The following is a 26,417-nucleotide window of genomic DNA, read 5'->3' on the forward strand; positions in this document are numbered from 1 at the left end:
CGTATTGCTGCGCTTATAATGTGAAGAAATAGCCTAATAGTTTATCAACATTTTAAGCTAAACGTTCTGATCTGTTGCGTCAGCCACATTGCATAAAAACGTTTTTTTGATGCTAGTGGTTGTAATAATTTGGGATCTTTCGCATCCCACAACTGTCCCAGACTATGTTTGGAATATTTATTTATTGCACAGAATAGAATAGGTCGACTTCTGTACTATGGGGGATAGTATATTGACATAAGCTAGTGCTTTTGCTGTTCATTAGGCCTACTCATCTTGTTGGCTGACGAAAAGTAAATATGCACCTCGGAATTGGATAAGGATGAGGCAGTTGTATCCGCGATGTGTCTGTTCTGTAGCCTGTGAGAAAGACCTGATCACCTGACAGAGAGCCATGTGAGTGAGAGGCACTTCGGATTGCGCAGCACACTCAGGGAGAAGGGCACAACGCAGCACTCTAGGCCGCAAAATAAAATATTTTTTTAGAGTGCATTAAGGCCACAAAGGGGAAGCCGCCGTGAAATTCGAGGCATTATCAAGTGCTTGTCAAATTGTGAATTAAAGACTATTGGAGTGTGTACAGTGTGGGGATTTATTTTCTCATAACTAGATGGGATGACTAACTTAGAAAGAATGCAATAATGATTAAAGCATAAAAGGTTTGTACTGTACTGATATGAATTGTTTCACATAACAAGCTGTGATTCATGTGAGGAAGGTTAGGGGGTAGGATGAGATAAGACTTGTATTTCTTACAGATAAGACTTGTATTTCTTACAGATACGAACACTGTCTCTTTGTTGTCTGTGAACGGTCCTTGAACGTAGGTACTTAGAAGTATAGTGGAACGGTGTCTTTTTGGGTGCTGACTCTACAGGTTGTGATGAAAACAACTAGACACCTGAGTAAGTCTAAACCACGCTCAGTCTCTACTCTGATTGGCCAGCAGAGAGTGGGAACTATCTCTGTCAGAGTATTTGAAGAAGAACCTGTAACAATGGATTAGTTCTCTGTCTGCCCTGCGTGGTATTTCAGTGAGCCCGTATACGAACCATCATACTTATCATACATACATTTTGCATATAATAAATTTAGCTTGGCTTTAATATCTCTTGATTATGTTTTCTCTTATTCCAATACCAGATTTGAATTACGCAATTTCTAACAACAGCCTGCGCAAAAACACAAAGCAGAGCTCATGCCTTTCAAGCAACTTTTTTCAAATCATCATTAGTCTCATCATGCAGCCTTAAAATGTATAACAAATCTAAACATATAGCCCAACGTTTGTAGAACAACTAAAGTTACATTAATAACTCTAAATTAAGCATATAGGAGTACCTATTTCTTTGTTAACCGCTCAACACAGAATAGCCGCATGTGTGCACTCCCTCAAATGTTTGGAGAAAATATTTATGTTTTGTTCAATTGTATTCTTTATACTATAAAATAATATAAAATAATGCCACGGAATTATAAGCAAATATTGTCTGCTAAATGAACTAGTGTAGCCCACAGCCATTTGGCATAGCCACATCAGGACCTATCAGGAGTATGTAACTCAGAGTATGCTATTATTTTCTTCTGAAATATACATTTTCTTCATATCAAGCTTCTTTAGACCAGTCTAAGATAAATAATGGATTTATTGTGAAGGTGTAGGCTATATTATATATAATCTTTGCTACTGTTATTTTACTGCTGCTCTTTAATTACAGTGAGGGAAAAAAGTATTTGATCCCCTGCTGATTGTGTACGTTTGCCCACTGACAAAGAAATGATCAGTCTATAATTTTAATGGTAGGTTTATTTGAACAGTGAGAGACAGAATAACAACAAAAAAATCCAGAAAAACGCATGTCAAAAATTTTATAAATTGATTTGCATTTTAATGAGGGAAATAAGTATTTGACCCCTCTGCAAAACATGACTTAGTACTTGGTGGCAAAACCCTTGTTGGCAATCACAGAGGTCAGACATTTCTTGTAGTTGGCCACCAGGTTTGCACACATCTCAGGAGGGATTTTGTCACACTCCTCTTTGCAGATCTTCTCCAAGTCATTAAGGTTTCGAGCCTGACGTTTGGCAACTCGAACCTTCAGCTCCCTCCACAGATTTTCCATGGGATTAAGGTCTGGAGACTGGCTAGGCCACCCCAGGACCTTAATGTGCTTCTTCTTGAGCCACTCCTTTGTTGCCTTGGCCGTGTGTTTTGGGTCATTGTCATGCTGGAATACCCATCCACAACCCATTTTCAATGCCCTGGCTGAGGGAAGGAAGTTTCTCACCCAAGATTTGACTGTACATGGCCACGTCCTTTGTCGCTTTGATGCAGTGAAGTTGTCCTGTCCCCTTAGCAGAAAAACACCCCCAAAGCATAATGTTTCCACCTCCATGTTTGACGGTGGGGATGGTGTTCTTGGGGTCATAGGCAGCATTCCTCCTCCTCCAAACACGGCGAGTTGAGTTGATGCCAAAGAGCTTGATTTTGGTCTCATCTGACCACAACACTTTCACCCAGTTCTCCTCTGAATCATTCAGATGTCCATTGTCAAACTTCAGACAGGCATGTATATGTGGTTTCTTGAGCAGGAGGACCTTGCGGGCGCTGCAGGATTTCAGTCCTTCATGGCGTAGTGTGTTACCAATTGTTTTCTTGGTGACTATGGTCCCAGCTGCCTTGAGATCATTGACAAGATCCTCCCGTGTAGTTCTGGGCTGATTCCTCACCGTTCTCATGATCATTGCAACTCCACGTGGTGAGATCTTGCATGGAGCCCCAGGCCGAGGGAGATTGACAGTTATTTTGTGTTCCTTCCATTTGCGAATAATCGCACCAACTGTTGTCACCTTCTCACCAAGCTGCTTGGCGATGGTCTTGTAGCCCATTCCAGCCTTGTGTAGGTCTACAATCTTGTCCCTGACATCCTTGGAGAGCTCTTTGGTCTTGGCCATGGTGGAGAGTTTGGAATCTGATTGATTGATTGCTTCTGTGGACAGGTGTCTTTTATACAGGTAACAAACTGAGATTAGGAGCACTCCCTTTAAGGGTGTGCTCCTAATCTCAGCTCGTTACCTGTATAAAAGACACCTGGGAGCCAGAAATCTTTCTGATTGAGAGGGGGTCAAATACTTATTTCCCTCATTAAAATGCAAATCAATTTATAACATTTTTGGCATGCGTTTTTCTGGATTTTTTTGCTGTTATTCTGTCTCTCACTGTTCAAATAAACCTTATTTGTCAGTGGGCAAACGTACAAAATCAGCAGGGGATCAAATACTTTTTTCCCTCACAGTATTTGCTAATTGTTATTTTTTTGTTATCTATTTTTTACTTAACACTTTTTTTTTCTTCTTAAAACTGCATTGTTGGTTAAGTAAGTAAGCATTTCACCTGTTGTATTCGGTGCATGTGGCAAATACGATTTGATTAGATTATTACATGGATTAATTCGACTTTTTAAAATGTGTGGAAGCCAGGAGATGCTAAATGAGTTTATATGTTTATGTTAATTAACGGTAAATTACCGTGAGATCGACAGTTGTTTGCTTGACAATCACCGGCTGACAACATTTCGTGACCGCCACAGCCCTACCTCTGCCAATGGTTGTTATAGTTGTGTTAAGTAAAGCATGCATTCACACAGCATTGGCACTGGTAACATCAGAAGGCCCTGTGATATACTAGTGCATGTCTAGGGGGTGTCCTTGTACATCAAGCTGCATCCCGCTACAGAAACAGGATATAGGCTCCTGCTCCTATGAGCCAAGACTCGTGCAAGGCCATTTACTGGTATCATCTTAGAACTCATGAACTTGGGGGAAAAAACACAAAGCTAACAAGCATAAACAAATGTTTTGAAAATATTCTTTATCCATTATCCAATGAGATAGTACAAACAGAATAACAGCAATTATCTTTGGCGATACATACAATACCTCCTCTGAATTTAAATGCACAGCGGTGACTAAAATGTTGTGACCAAAAATGATCTAACCCAGGGATCATCACCTAAATTCAGCCGTGGGGCGATTTTTCATTGAGCGGATGATCAGGGGGCCGGAACGTAATTACGAATAATTTGTAAACTGCAAATTGACCGCAAGAAGACCAAACAGATATAATATATCACTAAAACATAATAATTTCATACCTTGTTTACATTTGTATACAATCACATACTATATGTCTCTCTATTATTCATGGAAAGACTTTGGAACAGATTTCCAAAATTAAAATCACTTGGAGCTGATTTGCTGGTGTTTTTACAGTATTTTATGGACAACAATTAAAAAATAACAATATATATTGGGAGATCTAAAACATACAGGCATGGACAAAAGCATAAATGTAGCAAACATGCTTACAGTATGGCAGTACTATACAGAAGAACACAGTAGTTACCCAAGGTTAAACATTGGTGACAATCACAATATTTAAGTTTTGTGATGAGCTTTGTGTATGTTTTAATTGATTCTATGGAACCCAGGAATCCCTGGAAAAAGTGGCAATTGTTACTGAGTGGACTATTCTGGCTAAATAAATCTAAGGAAATGAGTTACAACATCTGATCATTTCAGTAGCCTTCAGTAGCTTTTGGGTAATCAACCATCATTTTCATCCAAGCTAAGGGGGCCTATTCAAGCAATCCCAGGCATTACCAACACAAAATCTACATGTCTACAGTGCAAAAGAAAAACAAATTATTTATAGTAAACACAAAAGAGCCCAGAAAACCCCCAGAAATACAAGATTACAAACCTTTATACTGACTTAAGATGGATAACACAACTTAACATAACAGATAGACAATCTGACTAACTATAAGGTGTTTTGAAATCTAAAGTAAACATTAGTAACCATATTAACTGGACTTAGTCTGACATTTTTAAATTTACATTTAAGTCATTTAGCAGATGCTCTTATCCAGAGCGACTTACATGTACTGTAGTAGGTGTATAGTTCATAAGTACATTGGGAGGAGGTGATGTGAGATCCATGCCAGCTGTCTTCTTGTTACTCAATGACCTGCACAGACCTGTGAGCCACGCTGGTGATGTCATTCACAAAGGAACCCTTATTCATCCCTTGCTGTAGGACAAATTATGAAATAGACATTAGAATCCACCCCTTGATACTGATTGTTTTCCTAAATAATGTCATGGTAACAGTTCCTAGCTTACAGCAGGTTTCTCACTAAGTGAAACTGAAATGTCAAGCAACTGAGGGAAGAGATCTAGACAAAACTATGTTCAGTATCAGGTAAGCATTAAAAGACAAGGGATAAGATGTCCTGCGTGTACAGATAAGAGTCTAACACAGTCGTGTGAACCTGTATCCTTAGATTCCTTGGCTGTACCATTGCAGCAGCACTACAGCTCCTGTGTACATACCATTGTTCAGGTGTACTGTATACTGTATTCTCCCACCAGACAGAACATAATCCCTCCCTCCATCCTCCACTGTTGTAAACAAATACCTGACCGGGGCGTGGACTAGGTTCTTACTACTGAGGAAACAAATAGCACACTTCGCCCAGTATAGACAGATACCAGGGATCTCTACAGCTATAGAAACAGCAAGTAGAGACAACATCAGCCAGACACACTGAGTCATCCTCCTCTGGGGAAGGAAGGGGTGATGAATGATCATAAAGATACCTGTCTTTGTTCTGACTGAGCCAGCCTATTCGGATCCTCCTTTCCTACAAGAGCTATTGCCTCCATTGCAAAAACTCTGCAACCTAATAACGTTGTCTTCGCTGTCATTTTTCAAATGCATTGAAGCGTAAACTGATAGATAAAATGCATAGTCGAAAAAAATGAAAATATCTGCAACTATGACAGAATTTGTTTGAAATATCGGCTCTAAATTCCTACCTTTTTTAGGAAACTCTGTATGTCCTTCTCTGACCAGAGGCTGTAGAGGAGCACACCTGCAGCTTTGCTGGCCTTTGGGAAAAGCCTACTAAGGGAAAAAAACAATCCCTGTAAGGCTTTAGTATTCTGAGCCATTACCCTCAAAGTCAAAGCTCTGTTATCTGGCTTCTTTGGAAAGGCCCCAAAGAGGCTGCCCACAATTGTTAAATTTTCCAAATGTTTTCTTAACATAGAGCAGATTTTGTACTTTTTTGTAATAAAACATAATGAGCAGGCCTTACTTGTTCTTGCTCAGGTCGTTGAGTGAGTTGACCAGGTTGTTGCTCAGTAGGCGTTTCCCCAGCTCAGGCTCCTTCATCAGAAGGCTGTGGCTGGTTTGGCACACCATGGCCAGGGTGTCGTCAGACTCTGTCCCTTCCTTGGTCCATGAGCTGACGATGCCAACCAGCTCTGGGAGGGTCTGTCGGGCTTCAAGACACATACCATTAGGTAATTCACCTCCTGCCAACGCACTCTATGAAGTGTTGTTCTCAACGCAAACTACACCATTATTGAAACAAGGTAGCCTAACATTCTAGGTTCCATCCATTTCGCTATGAACGGGGTTAAGATTGGTGTCCATGCTCACCCATGATGCTCTGAAGGCGTTGGTTCTTGGCCAGATTTCCCACCAGAGCCACAGCAGTCTTCTGGAGGCTGGAGTTGGAGGACTGCAGCAGGGGAGAGATGTGAGGCAGGCCGTTCAGCTTCTGTACTATGCTCTGGCTCATCACACTAGAAACCTGTGAACACAGAGATTAAGGTCTTATAACGGATCTATGAAGGGTTAAGTGGGACCATGATTTTAATTGTTGTTTTTCTACACACATTTGGTACATGTTTTTCTCTATACATTTTGTGCATTTAAAATAATTTTTGTGTGAAAATAAATAATGAAATAAATAGTCAAAATGCTGTGTTGTTCGTACAATGCCTTGGTTAGCGGTGAGGTTCTGCAGGGCTCCACAGCAGGCCTCCAGGGTGTCTTCTCTCTGGCTGGACCCCAGCAGAGACAGGTAACTCTGCATGGTCTTGGAGTGGAAGAGCCAGCCTGCTCCTGTAGGGTATTGCTGCTCCAACACAGGGTAGTCAAAGTGACTCTACAGGAGTGAAAGTTATTATCAATCATCAGATTTTTTTTTAGGTGCATATTTTTTCAAATCTATGATGGCAGTTGATCTACACAAAATTGCTATGTGTAATTATTGAAAGTGTTTTAAAACATTCAATACTGTGCAGTACAGTGAGGGAAAAAAGTATTTGATCCCCTGCTGATTTTGTACGTTTGCCCACTGACAAAGAAATGATCAGTCTATAATTTTAATGGTAGGTTTATTTGAACAGTGAGAGACAGAATAACAACAAAAAAATCCAGAAAAACGCATGTCAAAAATGTTATAAATTGATTTGCATTTTAATGAGGGAAATAAGTATTTGACCCCTCTGCAAAACATGACTTAGTACTTGGTGGCAAAACCCTTGTTGGCAATCACAGAGGTCAGATGTTTCTTGTAGTTGGCCACCAGGTTTGCACACACTCTCAGGAGGGATTTTGTCCCACTCCTCTTTGCAGATCTTCTCCAAGTCATTAAGGTTTCAAGGCTGACGTTTGGCAACTCGAACCTTCAGCTCCCCTCCACAGATTTTCTATGGGATTAAGGTCTGGAGACTGGCTAGGCCACTCCAGGACCTTAATGTGCTTCTTCTTGAGCCACTCCTTTGTTGCCTTGGCCGTGTGTTTTGGGTCATTGTCATGCTGGAATACCCATCCACGACCCATTTTCAATGCCCTGGCTGAGGGAAGGAGGTTCTCACCCAAGATTTGACGGTACATGGCCCCCTCCATCGTCCCTTTGATGCGGTGAAGTTGTCCTGTCCACTTAGCAGAAAAACACCCCAAAAGTATAATGTTTCCACCTCCATGTTTGACGGGGGGGATGGTGTTCTTGGGGTCATAGGCAGCATTCTTCCTCCTCCAAACACGGCGAGTTGAGTTGATGCCAAAGAGCTCCATTTTGGTCTCATCTGACCACAACACTTTCACCCAGTTCTCCTCTGAATCATTCAGATGTTCATTGGCAAACTTCAGACGGCCCTGTTTATGTGCTTTCTTGAGCAGGGGTCCTTACGGGCGCTGCAGGATTTCAGTCCTTCACGGCATAGTGTGTTACCAATTGTTTTCTTGGTGACCATGGTCCCAGCTGCCTTGAGATCATTGACAAGATCCTCCCGTGTAGTTCTGGGCTGATTCCTCACCGTTCTCATGATCATTGCAACTCCACGAGGTGAGATCTTGCATGGAGCCCCAGGCCAAGGGAGATTGAAAGTTATTTTGTGTTTCTTCCATTTGCGAATAATCGCACCAACTGTTGTCACCTTCTCACCAAGCTGCTTGGCGATGGTCTTGTAGCCCATTCCAGCCTTGTGTAGGTCTACAATCTTGTCCCTGACATCCTTGGAGAGCTCTTTGGTCTTGGCCATGGTGGAGAGTTTGGAATCTGATTGATTGATTGCTTCTGTGGACAGGTGTCTTTTATACAGGTAACAAGCTGAGATTTGGAGCACTCCCTTTAAGAGTGTGCTCCTAATCTCAGCTCGTTACCTGTATAAAAGACACCTGGGAGCCAGAAATCTTTCTGATTGAGAGGGGGTCAAATAATTATTTCCCTCATTAAAATGCTAATCAATTTATAACATTTTTGACATGCGTTTTTCTGGATTTTTTTGTTGTTATTCTGTCTCTCACTGTTCAAATAAACCTACCATTAAAATTATAGACTGATCATTTCTTTGTCAGTGGGCAAACGTACAAAATCAGCAGGGGATCAAATACTTTTTTCCCTCACTGTACATTATGATGTCATAGTGTATCTATGTACAGTATCCACCCATCTCTCTCCTCTCTCCCTGGACCTCCTTAGACCTATATGCCTGTCTCACCTCCTGCTCCTGGACCTTGCTGCTCTGTGGGCTGAAGCAGCCAATGGGGCCGGTCTCAGTGGGGGCGTTGGCCCTGCTGGTGGTCCCGGCCAGGGCAGTGATCCGGCTGAACAGGGCCGGGTTCTCACTCTCCAGCTGGAAGCTCAGGTTGTGCAGGACACAGACACAGTTCTCCACAGACTGGCACAGACAGAGGCAAAATAAATGGTTTGGTTCATTTGGCATTAATCTGTACCTACCATACCATACACATGTCCATAGTAAGATTCTTCAAACACCAAGTTAAAAAGTGTAAAAAATGTAAGCAATGGAGCTGTATCCCATGATATTTTCACATGCAGATAGAACTTGATTTTCTATTATTTGGAATTCTGAAGAATGGCATTCCATGAATGCATCCTCACTTGTTTCAATGTTATTTGAAGATATTTCATGTTGAATGCCCACCTTGTCATCTGGCCTCTCTGCAGCCACACAATCCTGGACGTAACTGCCCAGAGAGTCGATGAGGCCTTGACAGTTACGCATGGCCTGCCTGTTGCTTTGCTTTGCACAGCTCAGATTTCTGTTGGAAAAGTCGGGGAAAATGAAGTTAAACTGGTCTTGTCATGCATCAGGTAAAGGCAGGTCAGCATTGTGTAGTCTGACAGATTAGAACAAAACAGTACTTTATCATCCATTTGTGACAGAAGGAGTTTGTATTCTGCCATTTACCCAATCCTCTGAGACAGAAACCGACAAGTTGTCTAGAATAGGCTACAGGTTCAGTCAGTGCAGTGCCCCTGGAGCAATTTTGGTTACCTTGCTCAAAGGCGCAACAGCAGTGGATAGATGGTACTCCTATATGTCTGTCTTTCTGACCTCCGGGCTAACTGCTAGTATGCAGTACATCTGTGCAGTGTGCACCCCTGGTCTACAGTGCTTATTGATGTGTCTCACCGTAGACATGCTGTAGCATGGTAGAAGACCTCCGGGTCCACGTTGTTGTTGGTCTCATCTGCTCCTCCTGTGTAAGGTACTACCACAGTCTCAGTCAGAACAGGCAGAGCGCTACGCACCAGCTCTGGCTTCAGACTGTCTGCAGACGACAGGTTCCAAAGAAGGCCTGGAGCGACAGGACAAAGTTATTTTTAACTAATGAGTTCAGTGGCAGTTGAAACAACAGTTGTTCAAATAACTGACGCCTGCTAATGCTACTACTGTGACATGATCATTGATCTCAGCCAGCTCAACTCAAAAACAAAAATGTCAACAAAAGCAATACTGGATAGCCACACAGTGCACATTGATCAAACTGCCATGACACGGGCATGGCATGTACTTCCCAAAGCATAACTAGGAGAGGGAATAAAAGCCCACAATCCCTGTGAGTCTCCAGGACCAGGGTTGACAAGCTATATGAGGTGTTTCAGTGCTTCACTTCTCTACATCCCTGTACAGCACAGACACTGTAGCTACGTACTGTTGCTAATCAAGAACCAGGGTAAATATTTGATAACATTAGAGCCAATTGATTGAGCACGGCCTCAGGAAGACAAAACAATAGTGAGAGTAGGCTGCTCTATCCTCTAGAACAGCCTACTGTGAGTCCTCGCACATTTCAAGTTCCCCTGGCACAACACAGCACCATTGAACATTTGTGTGACTGACAGCATGAACTGATTAGGATTAAGGTGACAGGGTTTAGTGAGTCTTTCCCTGTGCTTTAAGGCATGAATGCACTTAAAGCAGAAATGAGCAGTTGAAACAATAACAAAGTGCACTCCCCGCCCCTGTTTCGGTAAAAAGCAGAGGGATGGGCTGGGAAAATATAACTCTCAAAATAATAGACAGAGCTATGTATGCAAGGACTGATAGTTTTAACCATGTTTTGAGGCTATATAGTGCTTGTTTACTTTATTTACAAACACTGGAGTAAAACAAGCGTGAATTTTGGGTTATGATGCAGTACGACAGTTGAACCAAGCTAATGACACATTTATAAGTTATATTCTTCAAGAATCAATGGTATAACATTAATTTATAAGTCCAAAAATGGATGTAGAAACTGCAGATTGCCCCTTTAATTTCAATATGCACATTTTGGCATCAGAAAGCAACACAAGCGTGTTTCCCTTTCATACCCGCTTACATTCACACACTGGTGCACATGTCTGCCAACTGTCAACTGTCTATGATGTCACTAGACAGAGAAGTGTTGTGTATAGAAATAGAATAGTCATCCGTACCTGTGAGTTGTTTCTGTGTCTCGGTAGAGTCTGTGTCTCGGAGCAGGGCCAAGGCCTCAGTGATGCCCCCACAGCGCTGGACCTCCTCCTTGTTGCCCGCGTCTTTAAAGGCCAGGTTCCGCAGGGCGGCAGAGGCTGTCTGTTGGACCTGGTTACTGGGACTCCTCAGCAGGTTCACCAGAGGAGGGATCCCTTTGAGCCGCAACACCTGAGAGACAGGTAAAGCTGTTAGACGTCCTAACAGGACAGTGTTGTTTAGTCCGGGTCCTAGAGACCCACATCTGTGTCCTCACCTCCTGCTTGGCCTTGTCCTCTGAGTAGGTAGAGTGTTGGATGAATGAGGCGCCACAGTGCTGGTAGTTCTCATCTCCACTGGACAGGTACTGCACTGCCTCCGCCATGGTAATATCAGCGAGCTGACCATTATCATTCATCCTGTTGGGAAACCCCATATAGGTACACTACATGACCAAAAGTATGTGGACACCTGCTCGAAAAACATCTCATTCCAAAATCATGGGCATTAATATGGAGATGGTCCCCCCCTTGCTGCTATAACAGCCTCCACTCTTCTGGGAAGGCTTTCCACTATATGTTGGAACATTGCTGCGGGGACTTGCTTCCATTCCAACGGATTAATCTGGGTTTGGCGGATGCCAGGAGAACGCTACCTGCATTAGTGAGGTCGGGCACTGATGTTGGGCGATTAGGCCTGGCTCGCAGTCGGCGTTCCAATTCAACCCAAAGGTGTTCGATGGGATTGAGGTCAGGGCTCTGTGCAGGCCAGTCAAGTTCTTCCACACCGATCTCGACAAACCATTTCTGTATGGATCTCGCTTTCTGCACTGGGGCATTGTCATGCTGAAATAGGAAAGGGCCTTCCCCAAAAAGTTGGAAGCACAGAATCATCTAGAATGTAATTGTATGCTGTAGCGTTAAGATTTTCCTTCACTGGAACTAAGGGGCCTAGCCCAAACCATGAAAAACAGCCCCAGACCATTATTCATCCTCCACCAAACTTTACAGCTGGCACTATGCATTGGGGCAGGTAGCGTTCTCCTGGCATCTGCCAAACCCAGATTCGTCCGTCTGACTGCCAGATGGTGAAATGTGATTCATCACTCCAGAGAACAATGGTGGTGAGCTTTACACTCCTCCAGCCAATGCTTGGCATTGCGCATTGTGATCTTAGGTTTGTGTGCGGCTGCTTGGCCATGGAAACCCATTTCATGATGCTCCCGACGAACAGTTATTGTGCTTACGTTGCAGTTTGGAACTCGAGTTTTGCAACTGGGAACAGACGATTTTTACGTTCTACACGCTTCAGCACTTGGTGGTCCCGTTCTGTGAACTTGTGTGGCCTACCACGTTGCAGCTGAGCCGTAGTTGCTCCTAGACGTTTCCACTTCACAGTAACAGCTCTTACAGTTGACCGGGGCAGCTCTAGCAGGGCAGAAATTTGATGAACTGACTTGTTGGAAAGTTGGCATCCTATGACGGTGCCACGTTGAAAGTCAATGAGCTCTTCAATAAGGCCATTCTACTGCCAATGTTTGTCTATGGAGATTGCATTGCTGTGTTCGTGATTTTATACACCTGTCAGCAATGGGTGTGGCTGAAATAGCCAAATCCACTAATTTGAAGGGGTGTCCACATACTGTTGTATATATAGTGTATCAACAGCTGTTCAGAAACATTTGAAAGGCAACTCATCATCAAACCCCAAAGCAGCATTTACACAATATCTCACATTCACTCATTCCACTCACCCTGCTTCAATCTTGCTCTCGACCACTGATATCTTGGGCTCAGCCATGGAGGGGTTCCAGGGTGCCCTCTCAATACGAGCTTGGCTGCTGCTTTTCGTCTGAGGCGTACCAATCCACTGGCTCTGCCTTTTCTGCACCCCGTTGCCGTTGCCGATGACCTGAGAGGGGCCGTTGCAGTTGGAGATGAACTGGCTGTTGCCCCTCTCAGTAAGGAAGAAGCTGGACCTGTTGGATTGGAGCTGCCGGGTGGGGGCCGGAGCCAGGGCAGGACGCTGTGTAGTGGTGTGGAAGGGGTCCAGGTCAGGCACACTGCGGCTGCTGTTGCGCTGACCCCTGGCTACGGTGGGGCTGAGAGGTAATCGTCTCTCCCACTGGCTGGAGCTGCTCATGTTTCTCTGGGCTGTAGATCCCTTGAAGGACAGTACCCTTTGCTTGGTGCTCTGCTCGTGGCTGAGCTGCAGGACAAAATCATTTTAGTAAATGCTAGCAGACACTTTGGAATCAGGAATATTGCAACGCTTTCACCAGCACCGGGTGGCAGGTAGCCTAGCGGTTAAGAGCTTTTGGCCAGTAACCAAAAGGTCACTGGTTTGAATCCACCTCCCTGAGGTGAATAATAAATACATCTATTGATGTGCCCTTGAGCAAGACACTTAACCCTAATTGCTCTGGATAAGAGCATCTGCTAAATGACTAAAATGTAAATGTAGCAGTTTCAATTTCATTCCAAAATCTTAATACACAAGGCCTACTGTGAGTGAAGATAAATATTGTGTACTGTAGTCCCCTGTAGCTCAGTTGGTAGAGCATGGCGCTTGCAACGCCAGGGTTGTGGGTTCGTTTCCCACCGGGGGCCGGTATGAAAAATGTATGCACTCACTAACTGTAAGTCGCTCTGGATAAGAGCGTCCGCTAAATGACTAAAATGTAAAAATGTACTGCATTTAATCAATCTATTGTTATTGATAACTATTGACTTGTCTAATTGGCAGAGGGCAGTGGGAAACAGAAAAATCATACAATATTTGTAGTGTGCACCTCTCCAGAATATGATTTATGTTACATAAACAGCTAGAGGTATTGTCATGACAGGAGAGGACAGGCCGGAACACACTGTATCCAAACAGAACATTTTGTTAAATGCCTGTTTTTTTCACTGACTGAGTTGTATGAGGTATCGTACATGTAAGTAATGTATGACAAAATAGTAAGTACTGTGTGACAATAACCTACAGTGTAATCTACATCATATGTTCAGTGTCAATCTAGGTTTATTTCCGTCTTTGTTCATATACAAGAATGAGGAACTCCAGAGCTGGTTGGAAACTTGGCTTGGACCAGATTTCAGTTCAGAGTGCTCATAATGCCTCATCTATGTGAAAGTACATGATTAAGACAGAGGGGTGTGTTACAACAATGAGTCAGATGCCACTATGAGAGGATACCCCTCTCTGGAGTTGTGCTGGAGGAAGCGCTGCTTGGAAAGAGCAACATTCCCCAGACTTCTGGTGACTGGGCAGAAACTCACATGTTGACTCACAGTCCTGTGGTTAGTCAGTCATCTCCAACACCTGCCTCTACCTGACTACTCTAATAATAATAATAATAATATGCCATTTAGCAGACACTTTTATCCAAAGCGACTTACAGTCATGCGTGCATACATTTTTGTGTATGGGTGGTCCCGGGGATCGAACCCACTACCTTGGCGTTACAAGCGCCGTGCTCTACCAGCTGAGCTACAGAGGACCACATGTGTGACAGAATGTTCACATAAATCTAGTAGCTGGTCACAGTGGATATAGTTCTGGGTTCCGAGATTAGTCTCAGACGTACTACCCTATCACCATGGCATTGCTTTCATATTAAAAGCTCACTCATTAGGAAAATAATTGTATGAGATCACCACTGATGCTCACTATAGTCTCTAAACGGTATACTACTAAATACAACTGATAAATCTAGCACAGTTATCAAAAACATGGGCCAATGTTTTCTATCTCCGTATGTAGAGGAAAAGGCTATGTGATGTAAAAATGAAAAGCTTCATACCATTTTTGAGAGGCCATTTGTACCATTCGAGAAGGCATTGGGACTGGTAGGTGACTTAATGGAGTCAGTGAATACGCTGATGTACATAGGACCTGTAGAGAGAATGAGAGATCGTAATGGGCTCTTAAAATCTGTTTTAATATGAGATAGCGCTGTAAAATATTGGGTGTGAGAAAAAGTACACTATTCAATGCTTTTTTTGATGTGATTTGAATAGAGGGCAAGAAGCAAGTCTCCAAGCCGTAATGATTCATGTTAATACATGTGAAATCTTTGATTGCCTGTGTGATGTGTGTCAACTGTTAACCTCTAAAAGCCGTTCGGGGGCGGGTTCTACTAAGCTAACATATGGAATTGTTTTAAGATGGTCATACCATGGATCATTTAGCTATTTGATTTTGAATTTTAGGACGCCTTTAGGTATATAAAAACATATTTTATAAAATATTGAATTTGGTCTTTACTACTATATCCCATAGAAACGCTTGAAATAACACCTTTATAAGAGGCAAAAAAGACAGTCAAAAAATAAATCATAAGGAATAAGGTTTTGAAGTGTCTGTCCTATATCTAGGAGATATAAGACAACTCAGGAAATATTTTTGTTTTTTATTTAACCCCAAAATACCTCCATACTTCCATTCATTTGCATGGGTTATATGAGTTCCGTTACACTAGTGTGACGCTCTTCGTGAGAGTCTCCCCTTTCCATAGTGGGGTCATGTTAGTTTGTAGGCTAAAATGTTCGGATGCTAGAGACGTTTTCGTGAGAAGACCAATTTTCGGACTGTCTCATGATCTGACAAACACCGCTGTAGCTCGGCCACATTCCACTGCAGATGCGGAAGGCCGAGATAGCCAATGAAAAAAAACTGATATCTCTAGTTTAAATTGACTGATTTTTACAGGGATTTTTTTTGTATGTTACTTAGATTGATGCACGGGTGCATCAATAGACTAATATTTAAACATCAAATGTGTTTTGCTTTGGAGGGGCAAAACGGGTAGTCGAATATGTTCCATATGAGCCTGACAACTAAGTATTCTACCTATTTGCTGTTTTGACAAGATCAATTGATTGGTAATGTACTTTTAACGTCATTGTCATGTAATCCACAGTGTTTTATGCAGTTTTTAGATGATGAAAAGGGAACTATGCATTGTATTGAAATATATATTGTCGCCCTGTATAAGTGTCTGCTACATGGCATGTAAAATCCTTTAGCTATAATACTTCAGTCATATAATTGCTTATTTGTTGTATGTTTATACATATTTGTCCTGAACCTGCTTTCTTGAATGTTGTTTTATTGTGAGAGCTCTGGTGGGTATTGTTTTTTCAATGTAGGTTACTTATTACGTAGACTACCGTTCAAAAGTTTGGGGTCACTTAGAAATGTCCTTGTTTTCCATGAAAACATACATGAAATGAGTTTGAATAGGAAATATAGCAAAATGAATAGGACATGTAGTCATTGACAAGGTTAGAAATAATGATTTTTAATTTAAATAATAGTTGTGTCCTTCAAACTGTCATGAGCCCTCTCACTCCACTGGGTTACCACCTTAAGTTGTTTCCACTCTGCTCACCACTCTCTCTCTACTCAGCCTAACTAGCTCCACCTGTCCCTGCTCTGCTCGGCTCTAATTACTCTGCCAGCTGCGCTGCATTACCCACTAACCTCTCCCAGTATTTATAGCCCTGTCTTTCAGCTCTCCTTTGTCAGATCGTCTGCAAAGCTCACACCCGGAACCTGTTTGCTCGCGCTTCTGGCTCACCCTGGTTTTGTGACCCCGGACCTGCCTGTTTTTTGGATACTCTTCTGCCTCAGGAGATCCAGACCTGCTTCTGCCATTACGACTCCTGACTACTCTTCAATCCCGGTAACTCTGACCAGCCTTCTGCCTTGCTACTACGTATTTTGGATTTCCCTTGAACTGTACTTCTGCCTGTTTTCATCCGCCCCGTTGTGTCTGTGTTTCCTCCCCCCCCCCCAGGACTTCTGGACCACCAACCACCGGCGTCATCGGACGCATCGCTGCCACTGGGGGGAGGCACAGACCCAGCACATCGGACGGGATAACCCCTGGAGCCCTCACTCACTCCCTACATCCCTTTCCCCTTAAGTTTAAATAAACTTTCTGGTGTGACGCAATTGTGGTCCTCTTGTCGTCTGTCTGAACCGTGACACAAACTTTGCTTTTGTCAAGAAATCCTCAATTTGCAGCAATTACAGCCTTGCAGACCTTTGACATTCTAATTGTCAATTTGTTGAGGTCATCTGAAGAGATTACACCCCATGCTTCCTGAAGCACCTCCCACAAGTTGGATTGGCTTGATGGGCACTTCTTACGTACCATACGGTCAAGCTGCTCCCACAACAGCTCAATAGGGTTGAGATCCGGTGACTATGCTGGCCACTCCATTATAGACAGAATACCAGCTGACTGCTTCTTCCCTTAATAGTTATTGCATAGTTTGGAGCTGTGCTTTGGGTCATTGTCCTGTTGTAGTAGGAAATTGGCTCCAATCAAGCGCCGTCCACAGGGTATGGCATGGCGTTGAAAAATGGAGTGATAGCCTTCCTTCTTCAAGATCCCTTTTACCCTGTACAAATCTCCCACTTTACCACCACCGAAGCAACCGCAGACCATCACATATCACATTGCCTCCACCATGCTTGACAGATGGCATCAAGCCCTCCTCCAGCATCTTTTCATTTGGTCTGCGTCTCATAAATGTTCTTCTTTGTGATCCTAACACCTCAAACTTCGATTTGTCTGTCCATAACACTTTTTCCCAATCTTCCTCTGTCCAGTGTCTGTGTTATTTTGCCCATCTTAATCTTTTATTTTTATTGGCCAGTCTGAGATATGGCTTTTTCTTTGCAACTCTGCCTAGAAGGTCAGCATCCCGGAGTCACCTCTTCACTGTTGACGTTGAGACTGGTGTTTTGCGGGTACTATTTAATGAAGCTGCCAGTTGAGGACCTGTGAGGTGTCTGTTTCTCAAACTAGACACTCTAATGTATTTGTCCTCTTGCTCAGTTGTGCACCGTGGCCTCCCACTCCTCTTTCTATTCTGGTTAGAGTCAGTTTGCGCTGTTCTGTGAAGGGAGTAGTACACAGCGTTGTACGAGATCTTCAGTTTCTTGGCAATTTCTCGCATGGAATAGCCTTCATTTCTCAGAACAAGAATAGACTGACGAGTTTCAGAAGAAAGTTCTTTGTTTGTTGCCATTTTGAGCCTGTAATCGAACCCACAATTGCAGATGCTCCAGATACTCAACTAGTCTCAAGAAGGCCAGTTCTATTGCTTCTTTAATCAGCACAATAGTTTTCAGCTGTGCTAGCATAATTGCAAAAGGGTTTTCTAATAATCAATTAGCCTTTTAAAATGATAAACTTGGATTAGCAAACACAACATGCCATTGGAACACAGGACTGATGGTTGCTGATAATGGGCCTCTGTACGCCTATGTAGATGTTCCATTAAAAATCTGCCGTTTCCAGCTACAATAGCCATTTACAACGTTAACAATGTCTACACTGTATTTCTGATCAATTTGATGTTATTTTAATGGACCAAAAAATCACTTTTCTTTCGAAAACAAGGACATTTCGAAGTGACCCAAAACTTTTGAACGGTGGTGTATGAGAAACACAATTGAGTAAGATTTCCAATGTAGGCTTCTTATTACCTACATTATTTTTTACCAGAGTGGTGGATAACCAACTGATAAGTCCTGTTTGTCTAATGATTCTAACCTCGTTATGGCAGTTGATTACATTTGGTTTTGAACATTTAGAACAGGACTGAGTGGTGACAAACAAATGTATATTTTGGGCATCAATAGGCCTAAACATAATTATGAGATCATGGACTGTCCCTTAGCCTATGTTTACTTGATATTAAAATAACACATGTTGCACTTTGTTTACTTAACAGACTTTACAACAGTGGAGTTGCTGATATCTAATGTATGGGGTTATTCATTTACTAATGAATAAATCATTAACAACAATGCAAATCGGATGGGGGTGAGTCAAACCATATTAAACCATAACCTGATTAGGCTTTAGGTCAAATAAAATAGCATACAAATAACTGAATATGATTTTATTTTAATAATGACGCTTACTCGTTGGTGATTTCGTTGGCGACGATAAAGTTCCATTTTTACTGTACTTCGACTTGCCCCTCTTGATGGTTTGCACCTGATCCAAGACCCGCTGCTGTTTGGACCGAAGTTTGTTATCGGATGGCAAAGCAAGAGATGTCTCCTCCACATTCCCGATGGACATGGCCGATTTCAACGGGTCCATTGTCATCATGGTCTGTTTCCAGTTGTAAATCCAAAGTGTGATGGTTCGTAGCCTACTGTACCTTGCTCCGTACAGGTGGCGTTTGTACAGGCAATCAAATATGAAATGCGCACTTCGCCCTGCCCTGAACAATGAACCACGCCCATTATGAATAAAATACACAGTTGTCTGTGTCTGGTGTGTCTGATGGGAATGTTCATATTACTAGTAATTATTGGACTTCCTGTGCAGCTATTGTCCAATGATTCTGTAGAAGACTATAAAATATAAATGACTCAAAATATGAAATGCTCAAACCCATCAAAGAGCCTGCTCTGACAGGTAGCCCTTGTGGTCCTCTGTAGCTCAGCTGGTAGAGCACGGCGCTTGTAACGCCAAGGTAGTGGGTTCGATCCCCGGGACCAACCATACACAAAAATGTATGCATGCATGACTGTAAGTCGCTTTGGATAAAAGCGTCTGCTAAATGGCATATTATATTATATTATAGCCTACTTCTCCTGAGACATTCCAGCTGAGCTCATGTCATGTAACCATTGAGGGAGCTGCTGAATCCTTTAAAACCCTCTTTGGGATTGTCTACCTCTCCAGCACATGCTCTTTTCGGTTTTGTTCCCTTTCCTGCAGTAAAATGACCCAGTGGCCTCATGGGTGGAATGTTATTCATATTTTTCAGAATTTCAGAATTAATAAACATTATTTCAAAAAAGCTGGCGAGTCAAACGGTTTTGTTATAATTCAGTCTCCTGTGATGTATATAAAGTGTAATATTGGGATGCAAACTGAAAATGTAATACATTTCAACTCTATATCAGACATGGTACAGGTGTCTTCTTTTAAGCCCATAACCATGTGTTTGAGGTGTATACTTTTGTTTCAAAGTAGATTTGTTTAAGACTACAAAGAAACACTACGTGTGACCCTGATTTAGCCCACTGCAGTAAAAGGTTAAACTCTGATGGTCATAGGTCTATTGTTTTGTATTTTCTTGTGTGCCAAAAAAAAAGAGTATCATTTTTTTTTTTTTTTTAAGAAACAAATGTTCAGTAGTTAAATGGAGAGCTTGAATGGCCCTTTAGTTGTAGGCCTATAATAATGCAATAATAAAATGTTAAGATTAAGATCACTTTATTGGTCAATTGCATACAAGGTCCAACCGAAATTTGACTTCTGCTTTTAACCCAACCTCTCCGAAAGACATACAGTGCCTTCAGAAAGTATTCACACCACTTGACTTTTTCCCCATTTTGTTATGTTACGGCATGCATTTAAAATTGATTTAATTGAGACTGTGTGTCACTGGCCTACACACAATACCCCATAATGTCAAAGTGGAATAGAAAAGTGGAATAGAAATGTTTACAAATTAATGAAAAATGTAAAGCTGAAATGTCTTGAGTCAATAAGTATTCAACCCCTTTGTTATGGCAAGCCTAAATAAGTTCAGGAGTAAAAATGTGCTTAACAAGTAACATAATAAGTTGCATGGACTCACTCTGTGTGCAATAACAGTGTTTTGGAATGACTACCTCATCTCTGTACCCGACACATACAATTATCTGTAAGGTCCCTCATTCGAGCAGTCAATTTCAAACACAGGTTCAACCACAAAGACCAGGGAGGTTTTCCAATGCCTAGTAAAAATAAAAAGCAGACATTGAATATCTCTTTGAGCATGATGAAGTTATTATTTACACTTTGGATGGTGTATCAATACGCCCAGTCACTACAAAGATACAGGCACCCTTCCGGAGAGGAAGGAAACTGCTCAGTGATTTCACCATGATTTTAATGAGTTTAATGGCTGTGAAAGGAAAAAACTGAGGATGGATCAACAACAATTTAATTACTCCACAATACTAACCTAAATGACAGATTGAAAAGAAGGAAGCTTGTAGATATATATCTATATATATATATGTATATATTATTATTATTATTATTTTTAAACATGCATCCTGTTTGCAATAAGGCACTAAAGTAAAACTGCAAAAAAATGTGCCAAAGAAATTAACTTTATGTCCTGAGTACAAAGCGTTAGGTTTGGGGAAAATCCAACACAACACATCACTGAGTACCACTCTTCATATTTTCAAGCATGGTGGTGGTTGCATCATGTTATAGGTATGCTTGTCACCGGCATGGACTAGGGAGTTTTTTTAGGATAAAAATAAATGAAATAGAGATAAGCACAGGCAAAATCCTAGAGGAAAACCTGGTCCAGTCTGCTATCCAACAGACACTGGGAGGCAAATTCACCTTTCAGCAGGACAATAACCGAAAAGTCCAAATATACACTGGAGTTGCTTACCAAGACGATATTGAATGTTCCTGAGTGGCCTAGTTACAGTTTTGACTTAAACCGGCTCAAAAATCTATGGCAAGACTTGAAAATGGCTGTCTAGCAATGATCAACAACCAATTTGACAGAGCTTGAAGAATTGATAAAATAATAATGTGCAAATATTGTACAATCCAAGTGTGCAAAGCTCTTTGAGACTTACCCAGAAAGACTCACAGCTGTAATCGCTGCCAAAGGTGGTTCTAACATGTTTCGACCCAGGGGTGTGAGTATGTATGTAAATTAGATATTTCTAAAAACATGTTTTCACTTTGTCATTATGGGGTATTGTGTGTAGATGGGTGAGAAAACAAATCTATTAAATCCATTTTAAATTCAGGCTGTAACAACAAAATGTGGAATAAGTCAAGGGGCTTTCTGAAGGCATTGTACATATACATTTTTGTATTCTTTCTGTAATCTTTATGAGGTGCGGGGGGCACCACACTAGGCGCCGGGGATCTGTTGTTGTAATAATATGCTCAATAATAACATTTGATAAATACAATTACTGAATTCACCTTGGTGATCACTACATTTATAATAATACCAACATCCATGACAAACTGTGATCTCCACACCAGACCAGACCCAGAGCAAGCTAGACAGCTGAGTCACCATGCTATGGTAACTGGTTGAATCAATAATTATGGCTCTTCCCACACCTGTCTGTCTGTACTGTGACGACCCTTCACCCTTTTGACCCTCAAGATGTTCATGAAGAGATCATTCTGTACTGTATTATTCACTCTCTCTCAAGCCTGTGACACATTTCTAACAAAGCCTCAGTGAAACAACTGGACTGCTATCATCAAGGTGAGATAGACAATAACTATTATAAAGGATCACACGCTATTGTAAAGGATCACACGTTATGGTAAAATATCACACGCTATTATGAAGGATCACACGCTATTGTAAAGGATCACACGCTATTGTAAAGGATCACACGCTATTGTAAAGGATCACAATGCTTGCTTAGTGAGTACCACTTCCTCCCGATTCGGCCCATACCTGGCGCGAACTCAGGACCTCTGCCTTGCTGGCACACGTGACCACCCTCCTGAAGCGTCTTACCAGTCGGTGCTACACAAAAAGCTAGCTGTTCACTGGCGCAAGTGGGGACACTTCAGGCTGAGGAGTAAGTTTCACACATCTCCATCTGCAACATTCACCCCTCAAACTTACTCAACAGTGACCCCAGCGGTGAACTGTAGATCCGGGTCACAACACCACTGTATGCCACGCTGCTTGCTTAGTACCACTTCCTCCCGATTCGGCCCATACCTGGCAAGAACTCAGGACCTCTGCCTTGCTAGCACATGTGACGTCCTCCTGAAGAATCTTACCAGTCAGTGCCACGCGAAAAGCTAACTATTCGCTGGCGCAAGTTCGGCTGAGGAGTAAGTTTCACACATCCCCATGTGCTTCACTATCATCACAGTGAGATAGACAACAACTTGACTGGTATCATCACAGCAAGAAAAACAATCAGATTTTATGAGGCATGCGTGAGAGAAAGAGTTCAGACTGGAGTAATCACATCCAAATTAATAACATTCCATTTCAGCCTTCAGCCTTCACTGAGTGTTTTGAAAAGCCCTCTCCCAATTATTGAAAATAGTGAACCTACTTGCCAGAGTTGTAGATAACCAACTGATAAGTCTTATTTGTCTAATGATTCTTATTTATTTAGGGCAGTTGATTAAACATACTCCATTTTGAAGAACAATAGCCGTAACAACAGCCTGGGAAAATACCAAGACGGTTTAATTAAATTGTCAGATTGTATGGTGTTAAGCCAGGCCACTAAACATCATTGTCAAAATACACTGGTGTAGACAAAACTGACAAGCACCACACCCATGAGTATCGGCACAGCTTGGCACCACAGTCAAAGTTACAGCTATTGGTGGTGTCCAACCTACACTTGGCAATCTGCACCAAGCATTCATTTCCCACTTTGGTGAACCCTTGGATGGAATTAGGTGTTGATGTTCAGGCATGTTTAAAGATTCGTTAGAGCAGAGTTTTATTTTTGTGTTGAAGTCACAGCACTTCTATCCTTCATTATGCTATCGATACAGACTAACAGTTTGTAGTTTCCAAATGTCATCAGTAGGCTACATTAATATTACTTTATAATCAAAACTCAATGACAATGTAAACAAGGGCAGACAACAAATACTTTTTAAATAATGGAAGTGAATGTACAAACTTAACAATAGCATTCATAGATCTAGATTTCTCTTGACATATAAAGTGCATACATGTTTAAGTGCATTTCCTCCAAAGACTATACCACAGACATAGTAGGATACATCACATGGTACATATTTGAAATATGGATCACCTTCCATTCCTCATTTGTTTAGTTTTGTTTGTCATTTGAATGTGATCGCTATCCACAGATGGTCAGTATCTGTTGGCAACATTGCTCTCTAGTGGTGAACAAGAGACACATGAAGAAATGGAGAGAGCTTCATACTGCATGACTACATTTAAGTCATTTAGCAGACACTCTTATCCAGAGCAATAAGGGCTAAGTGCCTTGCTCAAGTTCACAGATTTTCACCTAGTCAGCTCAGGATTTGAACAAGGGATCTGTCAGTTACTGGTCCAACGCTCTTCATCACTAGGCTACCAGCCACCCCAAATTGAATGGTGCACTGTGACTGTCACAATGACAGATTAGGACGAGTGTTGATACCTCTGTCATCAACAGGATCGTCAGTCATTTACAGATCCAAGGAAGTACACACACTAGAAGAACACAGGAAACACTCTTTACACGCCACTTCGATACCAAGTGACTTTTTCGTAGCAGGCTGTGAGAATTTACAAAGCAGGTTAGAAGACTGAGGTTATGGTTAGGAAAAGGGTTAGTGAAAATGCTCTGCTAACCTGCTACGAAAATCCCTTTGTATCGAAGTGGCGTGAAAAGAGTGTGTCTCATAAGGACACAGGTCACATAAATACAAAATATTAGTATACATGATTTATTACAATCATGTCCTTCATTTGTTAATAAGAATAATCTATATAATCAAGTGGATTAAATACTGTCTGAAATGTTATAGTGGATTATCATGGATTGTTATTAACTAGACATTATTAGCTAGAGTTCAGTTTGAAAGTTTCAACCTAGATGATTCAAAGACAATGCCAGAATACATTTTCAACTAGCCTACATTTGTGAAAATAGACACATTCAATTAGAAGTGTAATATATATATATATATTTATAAAATGTACAGTACCAGTCAAAAGTTTGGACACACCAACCCATTCAAGGGTTTTTCCTTATTTTTACTACTTTCTACATTGTAGAATAATAGTGAAGACATCAAAACTATGAAATTACACATATGGAATTATGTAGTAACCAAAAAAGTGTTAAACACATCAAAATATATGTTATGTTTGAGATTCTTCAAAGTAGCCACCCTTTGCCTTGATGACAGCTTTGCACAGTCTTGGCATTCTTTCAACCAGCTTAATGAGGAATGCTTTTCCAACAGTCTTGAAGGAGTTCCCACATATTCTGAGCACTTGTTGGCTGCTTTTCCTTCACTCTGCGGTCCAACTCATCCCAAACCATCTCAATTTGGTTGAGGTCGTGGGATTGTGGAGGTCAGGTCATCTGATGCAGCACTTCATCACGCTCCTTCTTGGTCAAATAGCCCTTACACAGCATGGAGGTGTGTTTTGGGTCATTGTCCTGTTGAAAAACAAATGATAGTCTCACTAAGCACAAACCAGATTGGATGGCATATCACTGCAGAATGCTGTGGTAGCAATGCTGGTTAAGTGTGACTTGAATTCTAAATAAATCACTGACAGTGTCACCAGAAAAGCACCCCCACACCATCACACCTCCTCCTCCATGCTTCACGGTGGGAACCACACATGCGGAGATCATCCGTTCACCTACTCTGCGTCTCACAACACACGGCGGTTGGAACCAAAAATCTCAAATTTGGACAGATTTCCACTGGTCTAATGCCCATTGCTCGGGTTTCATGGCCCAAGCAAGTCTCTTCGTCTTATTGGTGTCCTTTAGTAGTGGTTTCTTTGCAGCATTTCGACCATGAAGGCCTGATTCACGCAGTCTCCTCTGAACAGTTGATGTTGAGATGTGTCTGTTTTATATAACTGCCTTAATGTTGCAGGACCCCAGGAAGAGTAGATCCTTAATAAATACAAATACAAATACTTGAACTCTGTGCAGCATTTATTTGGGCTGCAATCTGAGTGCAGTTAACTCTAATGAATATATCCTCTGCAGCAGAGGTAACTCTGGGTCTTCCTTTCCTGTGGCGGTCCTCTTCAGAGCCAGTTTCATCATAGCGCTTGATGGTTTTTGCGACTGCACTTGAAGAAACTTTCAAAGTTCTTTAAATTTTCCGGATTGACTGACCTTCATGTCTTTTTGCTTATTTGAGCTGTTCTTGCCATAATATGGAGTTGGTCTTTTACCAAATAGGGCTATCTTCCGTATACCCCCCCTACCTTGTCACAACACATCTGATTGTCTCAAACGCATTAAGAAGGAAATAAATTCCACAAAGTAACTTTTAACAAGGCACACCTGTTAATTTAAATGCATTCCAGGTAACTACATCATGAAGCTGGTTGAGAGAATGCAGAGAGTGTGCAAAACTGTCATCAAGGCAAAGGGTGGCTACTTTGAAGAAGATTTGTTTCACACTTGTTTGGTTTCTACATGATTCCATATGTGTTATTTCATAGTTTGGATGTCTTCACTATTATTCGCCAATGTAGAAAATAGTAAAAATAAAGAAAAACCCTTGAATGAGCGTGTGTCCAAACATTTGACTG

The 26,417-nt window shown here is 41.8% G+C and overlaps 1 protein-coding gene across 3 annotated transcripts; it reads right to left on the minus strand.

Moving 5' to 3' along the window:
* Window positions 1-3,854: 3,854 nt before the first annotated feature.
* LOC121575831 (plakophilin-1) lies at window positions 3,855-19,313 on the minus strand. Of its 3 annotated transcripts, none has more exons than XM_041889123.2 (13): window positions 19,051-19,313; window positions 14,909-15,000; window positions 12,857-13,311; window positions 11,381-11,522; window positions 11,088-11,295; window positions 9,799-9,964; window positions 9,307-9,424; window positions 8,860-9,039; window positions 6,849-6,989; window positions 6,509-6,662; window positions 6,162-6,348; window positions 5,881-5,968; window positions 3,855-5,092 (listed from the first exon to the last, which is right to left on the minus strand). In XM_041889123.2, exons 1-13 carry the CDS (start codon window positions 19,241-19,243, stop codon window positions 5,018-5,020), a joined length of 2,199 nt encoding a protein of 732 aa, XP_041745057.1. In that variant the 5' UTR covers window positions 19,244-19,313; the 3' UTR covers window positions 3,855-5,017. The 3 variants fall into 3 exon arrangements, with proteins under 3 accessions (XP_041745057.1, XP_041745056.1, XP_041745058.1); XM_041889122.2 differs by having other exon boundaries at window positions 5,881-5,965; window positions 6,849-7,019; XM_041889124.2 differs by having other exon boundaries at window positions 6,849-7,019.
* Between the last annotated feature and the right edge of the window lie 7,104 nt (window positions 19,314-26,417).

This window comes from Coregonus clupeaformis, chromosome 10 (genome assembly GCF_020615455.1).
Source record: "Coregonus clupeaformis isolate EN_2021a chromosome 10, ASM2061545v1, whole genome shotgun sequence".
Taxonomy (NCBI): Eukaryota; Metazoa; Chordata; class Actinopteri; order Salmoniformes; family Salmonidae; genus Coregonus; species Coregonus clupeaformis.

Excerpts from the sequence above, each read along its gene's own strand:
- LOC121575831 (XM_041889124.2), bottom strand. The coding sequence starts at position 19,243 with ATGATGACAATGGACCCGTTGAAATCGGCCATGTCCATCGGGAATGTG. Across the intron at positions 13,312-14,908 it reads CAAATGGCCTCTCAAAAATG|CTCAGCCACGAGCAGAGCAC; the intron begins GTATGAAGCTTT and ends TTTGTCCTGCAG. Across the intron at positions 9,040-9,306 it reads CAGAGAGGCCAGATGACAAG|TCTGTGGAGAACTGTGTCTG; the intron begins GTGGGCATTCAA and ends TGTCTGTGCCAG.